At 40.5% G+C, this 9408-nt stretch overlaps 1 protein-coding gene across 1 annotated transcript; it reads left to right on the top strand.

Moving 5' to 3' along the window:
- Window positions 1-8028: 8028 nt before the first annotated feature.
- LOC131916539 (small nuclear ribonucleoprotein F-like) lies at window positions 8029-8217 on the top strand. Its single transcript, XM_059269897.1, has one exon. The coding sequence runs from the start codon at window positions 8029-8031 to the stop codon at window positions 8215-8217; it is 189 nt and encodes a 62-aa protein (XP_059125880.1).
- The last annotated feature ends 1191 nt before the right edge of the window (window positions 8218-9408 follow it).

Below are 9408 nucleotides of genomic sequence, written 5' to 3'. Positions count from 1 at the left end.
GTAAGTCCACTCCTCTTTGACAGCAGCCCCCCTGTGAAGGAAGCATTGTTTCACTTGTTTGAAGGTGGAAATCCCAGGGTTGGGTTTTGATGTGGGATGAAGCGCTGAGCCCTGAGCTTCCCTGAAAGGTGAAATCCACACACTCTTTTAGAAGAGGAAAGGGGACTAAATGAAAGCCTCTCTTCCCCAGTCATTAGCAGGAATGAATGTGAAATCTTTAACACTCAAAAATATTGTAAAAGGCCAAGTATGGCCTGTGGTACAGTGAGTCTCAACCACTCCCCACGGGGCCTTGTGGAGGCTTTTGGAAGATGGAGGTACCAATGACAACAAGGAACACCCCCCTAAATGTTGAGAAATATTTCATATGATGGGAGGGTACCTGAAAATAACCTGGGAAATTAAAACACATGGAAACCTGAACCATCATAACGCCATCCGATCTCTATCCAAACACTCTCTAAGCCACCATTAAATGGGAGAAAATCAACTATCAAATTTCTGTCTGGGTCAGTCCACCAAAGAATTATTTCATGCTCACAATGTTATGCTATGAACAAAGTACCACGTATTTACCAGGCTCTGCTGTGAAGCCACTGTGTCGCCCCTGGGAGTGCATGTTGTGAGCTGGAGGTTAAAACCAGCCCATGAACACCTCTTCTACAGTTTCATAACACAGAATAGTTTTTATATTTTTACCATGATATAATTTTTAGAGGAGGATCAGGAAGACAATGGAATCAGGGGGAAGAATAGAAAGAAAATGAGGTAAGAAAGGAGAGGAAAGACAGACACTTTGCCATCCCCCTTTCTGCCTAGTCTTTGATCAAAATATACTACCATTTCACTATAAAGTACTAGAACCAGCCTGCAAAAACACACCGTCCATAAATAATGCTCCCAGGCGTTTGCACAAACAAGATATTAGAGCCCATTCAAGGAAGCAATGTATGACTGTCTTCTTCCTAGGCTTATTTTTTTGGGGAAAGGAAGGGACCTGGAGCTCACTACCACACCTGGGATTAGATGTTCTATAGATCTTTTTACCCTCAAAGTGCAGCTCCCACAAGAGTGGGTAAACTGATAGCAAGTGTGTGTGGAAGGATGACTTTTGTTGTAATGAGCTAGCATACCAAACACATTGTTGTAGCTAGAGTTTTCCTGCCTGGCCCACAGTCAGGACAAATCTCTCTCACTTGCCAGTCCCACAGCCGCTCAGACCCAACCAAGTAAACACAGAGACTTATATTGCTTACAAACTGTATGGCCATGGCAGGCTTCTTGCTAACTGTTCTTATAGCTTAAATTAATCCATGTCCATAAATCTATACCTTGCCAAGTGGCTCGTGGCTTACTGGCATCTTCACATGCTGTTTCTCATCGTGGCGGCAGGCAGTGTCTCTGACTCAGCCTTCCACTTCCCAGCTTTATTCTCCTCCTTGTCCCACCTATACTTCCTGCCTGGCCACTAGCCAATCAGTGATTTATTTATTGACCAATCAGCAACACACTTGACATACAGACCATCCCACAGCACATTGTTTCCCATATTTAATTGCTTGGAATGAGGCTAAAGTGTTAAGGAAAAAGTGGCACAAACTGTAGTGAGTATCTTACATCATAGTAAAGAATTATAGGAACTGTGGATGAGTACTGTCTACTAGGCAGAGTCCCAATCTCCTGAAAGGTTCTCATTGTCATGGGTAGATTAAGACCACACTTACATCTTTTTTTTTTTTTTTTTGGTTTTTGTTTGAGGCAGGGTTTCTCTGTGTAGCTTTGCACCTTTCCTGGAACTCGCTTTGGAGACCAGGCTGGCCTCGAACTCACAGAGATCCGCCTGGCTCTGCCTCCCGAGTGCTGGGATTAAAGGTGTGCGCCACCACCGCCTGGCCACACTTACATCTTAAAGCAAAATAAAAAAGCAACACATTCTGGCCTTGCTCAATTATTAAGCGGCATATACTTACAACATATAGGTTGTAATTCAAAGATTTCCAAGGATAATCTTGAGTGTCAGTTTGACATATATAGAAAACAAGAGCCTTAAATGAGGAATGGCCTCCCCCAGACTCACCTATGGACATGGCTTTGGGACATTCTCTTGATGAGTAGTTGATGGAGGAGGACCCAGCCCCATTTGAGCATTGTCATCCCTGAGGATATTGCCCAGGATTGTGTAAGAAGCCATGGAAGCAAGCCAGTTAGCCATACTCTGGCATGGTCTCTGCTTCGGTTCTTACCCCCAGGCTCCTGCCTTGAGTTTCTTTCCACTTTGACTTTTCTCAATGTTAGACTGTTACATGTAAGCCAAACAAACTCTATCCTTCCACAACGTGGTTGTGGTCAGTGCCCTATCACAGCCACAAAGAAGCAAATGGAAACAAGTACAAATTAAACACAATATGGAAATGAAAATGTTACTAATCACTTTGACTGGATTATGCACCATTAATAATTTACTATATATCTTTGCAATTCTAATTATCCAGGTACAAAATAATATGCTTAGTAGCTGTTCTATCTGCCTCATGACTTCTTTTAAGCTTCTAATATGTCTGACCTATGAATTATTATTGGCCCTAGCATCAGCTTCAGATATTTGAAAAGAAAAAAAAAAAAAAGGCATGTTGCCTGGAATACTAGTTGCAGTCCAGCTAAGTAAATAGTGGAAGGTAGTGTGCACACTGAGAAGGCTGTTGTTCACTACATCACTACATACAGACACGGACAAGGTTGGTGTGCTCAATGAGGAATAGTGAACAGCTCATGTGGCCCGTCCCTACATTCCTCATTTTTGTCCAAACTTCAAGTTAACCTCTGAGTTGAACATAACTGCTGACAGCTTGCAGACCGTGGAGATGGTAAAACGCACCACCTCTTCCAGAGCCTTCCCTCTCTGCCTCAGTTCCTCTCACTTTTTTCTGCCTAGCTTTATGTCAACTTGACAAAAGCTGGAGTCGTCTGAAAGGAGGGAGCATCAGTTGAGAAAATGGTTCCAGAAGATCCAGTTGTAAAGCATGTTCTTAATTAGTGATTGATGGGCAAGGGCCCAGCCTACAGTGGGTGGTGCTATCCCTGTGCTGGTGGTCCTGAGTGTTTTAAGAAAGCAGGCTGAGCAAGCCAGTAAGCAGCACTGCTGCTCCAAGGCTTCTGCATCAGCTCCTGCCTCCAGGTTCTTGCCCTGTTTGAGTTCCTGTCCTGACTTCCTTCGATGATGAACTGTGGTGTGGAAGTATAAGCTGAAAAAAACGCTTTCCTCCCCAAGTTGTTTTGGTCATGGTGTTTCATCACAGTAATAATAACCCTAATGAAGACAGACTTCACATTCAAGCTTTTGAAATCTAGATTCATTTTGCAGCATGGAAGCTCGCCCTCCTCACTGATGGACTCTTCCACTCCTCCTGGTATTTTTTTTTTTTTTTAAAAAGGTCAACTTGATGCACAATTAGTGCCAAGGCACTAGGTCCCTAACCCTGTTAGGTTTCTCACTTGAGCTCTGTCCTCTTACAGTCTTTATGGTTCCACTTCCAGCGGCGTGGCAGATCCTATGTTTCTGTAATATGCTAGGGATGCCTCACTTAAAGCACGGATCCTTCTGTGTTTTAATTTGGGGTCTTACTTATCTGCCTTTCTCACAAGGCTGTGAGCTCTTAAGAGTGTGACGATAACTTCCTCAGTGCAATATTGCTCAAATTTAGCACAGCTTTGACACCAGGCAGATTAGCAATAATTGCTGGGTTTGATAAATGATCCCTTTGCATGGCAGTTTAGAGAGGCAATAGGACTGGACGTAGGCTGCCTCGCAATCAAAACCATACTGTTTATGAGGTGGCCGTGAACACTATCTCAGGTAAACCTTAAAACCACCTGTAAATGCTCATGCTTTTAGAGGTGATATGATTAGTTCAAGTTCACAAAGTAGTGAAAAGCACATCTGGGCTTTTGTCCTTGGTTGGTATGACTGCATTCCTCATGTGCTGCTGCTCTAGGCAAACTCTACAGTCTCTTCTTTCTTTGCCACTCATGGCAGCTATTGATGGTCCTTCAAAATTCAGATGCTGCCCATGTGATATTATTGAGAAACAAAGTGTTTCAGAGACAATTAAGCAGTGGTGGCTCCTCCCTTGTTAACAAGATTAGGGAGTTTTTTTAAAGGCTTCATAAGGCGTCTAATTCGCTCTTTCTTCCCTCCTCCCCCAACACAAGGACACGGTACTCCCCTGCTCCATAGACTGTAGTCCTCACCCCATAGGCAAATTTGCCTATAAGCTATCCTGCCTACAATCAACCCTCCCGACAATTTGACCTTGGGCCGTATCACCTCTTAGCTGTGAGGAATAACTTCCTTTTCTTTATAAATTACGTGTTCTGCTATAGCAGAACAAAGGAGACCAAGGAAATCACTGAGTTTTAACACACGCAGTCTACAATAACGTATGTAGACATACCATACCTGTGAGACAGGGAGCATCAACTCCTAACAGTTCCAATGATGCACTTTGTGGGGCAGACCTTTGAATGAGATTGGGAATATTTATATGTGTCTGTCTGTTCAGTTTGTCCCTAAATAGTAGAATATACCTCACTTAGAGGAGATCTAAGCAATTATGCTATTACTTCAAAGTTGCCACCTAGTAAATGTGAGACTGATTAGCTATAAAACGTTTTTTATTAATAAGTCTTTGGGGTGTCTATATTTTAATCAGCTTTATGTTACTATAATGAAATACCTGAGGCTACTAACTTAGGAAGAAACAAGTTTATTTTGTTCAAAATGTTGGCATATAAAGGACATGATGCTGGTATTGTTTCTCAGTTATATCTTAGCATGTTAGAAAGCAATGGTGGACCTTTGGGGAAGGAAGCAAATGATTTTTTTTCTTTAAACCAGGAACATCGAGAGAAGATTAGCTGAACCAACATCAGATTTTTATTACAACCCTTTTGAGAGAACAACCTTCTGAGAGGCGCCCCCTAATACTCTAAAGACCTTGACTGTGTTGAATCTCTCATACCTTCAACAATACCTCCCAACACTGGACCCTAGACATCAAGGCCTTAATTACATTAAATCCTCACATAACAAACTATAGTAGATCATTAATAATGCCTTTTCCAGTTTTAGTCTAATTGAATTCAAAATAAATATTTATTATTAGAGTACAGACATTATTTTAGTTACCAAAATCTTCACTCAAACTCAGACTGTGAAAAGCAATTCTTCACAACTGTAACCAGGCTAGACTCTTGAGTTCTTTCTCTCAGATCTTGTCCTGTGGATTACATTGTGACCAGGTCTTACAAACCAATTTCTCCAATTTCAGTTCTACTCACTCTTAGAACATTTCCTTTCTTTCTAATTTTAAAATTAGAAAATTTGCTTATTTATTTGTGTGTATGCCTATATGTTTATGTATGTGAATATTGGTGTGGGGGGTACACGTGGGTGGACCCGAGCAAATGGAAGCTGAATGTTGACATCTGGTGTCTTCCTCAGTTGCTTCTCACATTGTTGTTGTTATTGCTTTTGTCACAATTATGATTTTAGCTCTTTTAGATCTTTCTTTAAGATATATATTACAGAATATATGCCTGATGAACTGCTAGAGGTAATAATAGAGCCTGAAGCAAGCTTTTTTCCATAGGGTAATGGTTAGTAATTTTTAATTGTTAGGTTGTAGTTACGATGACTAATCACATGAAGAAGTTCAGGAATTCCCACCTTTCTCCTAACAACCCACAAATAAAAAGTTGAAAGGAAAAGGACAGAATAAACTGAATGAAGTTGTATCTTTGGCACATTTTATATGCATGTGTATATGGCTTGCTTGCATCAGGAACCTTAAAAATCAATCACTCTGTCAGTATCTTTGAAGTCAGGTGGTAGAAGCAGGGGTGGGAAGCTGTAGCAATCCTGCTGGTATTCACACCCAAATAAAATATAATTCATAAATACACTTCTGAAAGTTAGAATGATTTTTGGAATCTGAGTACAAAGTGACAGTTGGTTCAGATTTAACTTTTCATCAATATATGTGTTTTTCCGTTTCTGCTGTGAGACCATAATAGTTATTAATCTCAATATTTCTAATGTTTTTTTATTCTTGGCTACTTTTCTGACATATTAGTTCTTAGCGAGAAAAAACGGCTTAGTAATAGTAGACATGAACGGCCCTATCTCTTCACAGCTCACTAGGTTCCGTAATAGATAATGGCGTAATTACTTTTTTGAGTTTAAAAAAAAAAATCCAATTGGAATGCCTGCAGGTGTATGTACATTTATTTGGTTTGGAACTTATTTTTTAGCATAATTCATTTACTATATTTGGTATGACGGGTCCAAATGAAACCAAGCATCCAGAGGAAATTATTTTTTAATACAGACTCATAACCCAGGTATTAAGAATGCTTCTCTTTCTCGCACCCACAGGCAGTAAGGCAGTTTTTCTTCTCAAACCCATTAACTTCATCTATAAGGGATATTTATTCTCTTTCTCCTAAGATTTACTCAGTTGCTGTGGTGGTGTTCTATGCCTTGAAACACTGCAGAAGGAGAAGGCTGTCCATACTGGTCAGACATTCACTCACTGAAAACACCCAGTTCTTACTTGGTACCAGGCATGACTTTAAGCACTGGGGATACAGCTGTGAATATAGGCAAATGAACATCCCCTATCCTCTGGGAACTGTCATTCTAGTGACACTGCAAAAGTGGAAAGCACATAGTCTTTCTCATATTGTGCTTAATGGAACTCATCTCGGTGGCCAGAACTTTGCTGACCAACCTGTCTAAAGTATGCCACATTATTTCATGTGTGTTACTTAAGAAGTGTGCAGGTATGAGGAGTCAAGAATTGGTGTCAGCCGGGCGGTGGTGGCGCACGCCTTTAATCCCAGCACTCGGGAGGCAGAGCCAGGCGGACCTCTGTGAGTTCGAGGCCAGCCTGGGCTACCAAGTGAAAGGCGCAAATCTACACAGAGAAACCCTGTCTTGAAAAAAAACCAAAAAAAAAAAAAAAAAGAAAAAAAAGAAAAAAAGAATTGGTGTCAGAGGCAGAGGTAAGTTTTTTTACTTTTCTTTTCCTTTCCTGTTCTTTTTCTTTCTTTTTTCCTTCTCAAGTGAAGTACCAAATAGATAAGGTCATGATATTGTAATAGTTCTCAGAACCCCAATTCTTCAGCACAGCACAATGAACCCCAGAGAGTACCTGCATGTGCAATGATTGCATCATGAGATAATACCACCATCTTTGTGAGTTCATATGGACATTGGCCCTTCCTCCAGCTCATACAATCTTTCCACTCCATCTTCTCCATAGATCCCTGAGTCTTGAGGAAAACATTCCATTTAGGGCTGTGTGCTCAAAAATCTCCTACTCTCTGTATATTGTCCAGTAGTGGGTCTCTTTGTTAATTCTCACCTACTACAAGAAGAGGCTTCTCTGATGTGGACCAAGTGAGACATTAATATGGGTATAGGAGAATGCAAAACCTGCACGGATTCAAGCCAGACTGGGTCACAGCACTGAGAGAGGGAAGTGGTCACAGGGTCCCAGTACTAACTAAGAAGATATCTCCTGTTGATACCCACTGGCAAAGAAAATATAAGTTTTCTCCAATGGAGTGTCACTGGGTATAACACAAAACAAATGTCACAACACAAATAACTTCAATGGTATTTTTGTGGACATTTGTTTCATTTTCCTTTTATTTGACATTTTTGTCTTACTGATCTTTTGCCTTTTCTGATTTTCATTTTGTGTGATGTTTTACTTATTTTTGTTGGTGTTTGTTGGGTTTTTGTTTTGATGGATTTTTTTTTGTTGTTGTGTTGTGCTTTTGTTTTTTGAAAGAGTGAGACAGACAGAGAGCATAAATTTGAGTGCGTAGGGAGGTAGGAAGGATTTAAGAGGAGCTGTGGGAGGGAAAACATGATCAAACTATATTGTATGAAAAAAATTAATAAAAAAAGGATTATCAAGGAGGTTGGCAGCTAATGGGGTACAGTGCTCATGCGTGTTTGCCATGAGTTTACCCCTCAGTCCCAAGCCTTTTCTCCCTGGACTGACAGGAAAGTCAGGGATGGTGAAACTTAAGTGGGAAATTGAATATAAGGACTACCTGGTCTCTGTAGACGGCTACATGAACAAGCAGCTTGCAAATCCAGAAGAATACATAGATGGTGGTTTATCTGGACATCCAGGTGAAGTTTAAGAGGAGGAAGATGAGAAAATGAGAGAATAGTGTATTTGGGAGATATATGTACATGCACACACACACACACACACACACACACGTATCTTAATGTATACATTAAGTTTTTTTCAAAGAATCTGAGTGCCTGCTTCAATAACCTAGAGTCTCCCCTATACTGCACTTATTCTTTTGTTTGCTTTTTAATATAATATTTTTATTCTTTGAGAATTTAATACAATACATTTTGATCAGAGTCACCCAGCCTTCTCCTCTCACTCCTTCCAGATCCATGCCCATCTCCTTACCCTCCCTTTTTGTAAAATAACACACCCTGTCCAGTTTGGGCTACTTACATACCCCTAGATGTGAGGCTCTTTCAAAGAGTATGATTGACCCATGCACAGCCACACCCTTAGTAAAAACTGACTCTTCCTTCCCCAGAAACCAACTGTCCATAACTACTCAGTTAGTGGTGGGAGTGTCTCCCTTCTCCATCATAAAATCCTAACCAGGTTGATTTTGTCCACGTCTTATGCAGAGAACTATAGCTGCTATGAATTCATGAGTCTAGATGTTCTCTAATGCCCAGAAGACACTATAATAGTGTAGGCAGTCCTGTCCTACCTCTGACTCTTATAATCTGTCTAATCACTGTTCTATAATGGTCCCCAAGCCTTGAGAGGGAGTGTGTTATAGATATATCACTGTGGCTGAGCACCCAAAAGATACTGATTTCCTGTACTTTAACCAATTATGGGTTTCTGTGTTGACCACCATTCTCTGTGTGAAGAAACATCTCTGGTGAGGTCTGAGTATATCTTACTTCTTAAGGCTTTCATTTTTCTCCACCTAAGGAGCAAGCCTTTTACAGATGGCATTTACAAACACACTGGACATAGAAACTTGAGCATCTTCACTGTCAATGAAGAAAATATCTTTACTGAAAGATATCTTTCATCTCTAAATCTGTTTTGTTGAAACCATTTACCACCCTCATTCTTTGTAAGATGTTCTGCTTATGCAAACATTCTTTAAGCTATGCCTGGAACATGTGAGCCAATATTTATTAAATGAGTATGAATGCATGAATTCATGTTCCAGTAATGTGAGTCTTCGTTTAGAATAATAAGAGGGATGCTGTATTTGTTACTCTCCTGCAGTGTGTTGGCTTAGAGCAGAAGCTCTACCTATTGGTTGAACATTTGAATA

The sequence above is a fragment of the Peromyscus eremicus genome, chromosome 8a, assembly GCF_949786415.1.
Source record: "Peromyscus eremicus chromosome 8a, PerEre_H2_v1, whole genome shotgun sequence".
Classification (NCBI taxonomy): domain Eukaryota; kingdom Metazoa; phylum Chordata; class Mammalia; order Rodentia; family Cricetidae; genus Peromyscus; species Peromyscus eremicus.
The sequence above is the reverse complement of the archived record's forward strand: the minus strand, read 5'-3'. Positions and strand labels throughout refer to the sequence as shown.

What these genes read in the sequence shown, in the direction of transcription:
- LOC131916539 (XM_059269897.1), top strand. Translation starts at nt 8,029, where the DNA reads ATGAGTTTACCCCTCAGTCCCAAGCCTTTTCTCCCTGGACTGACAGGA.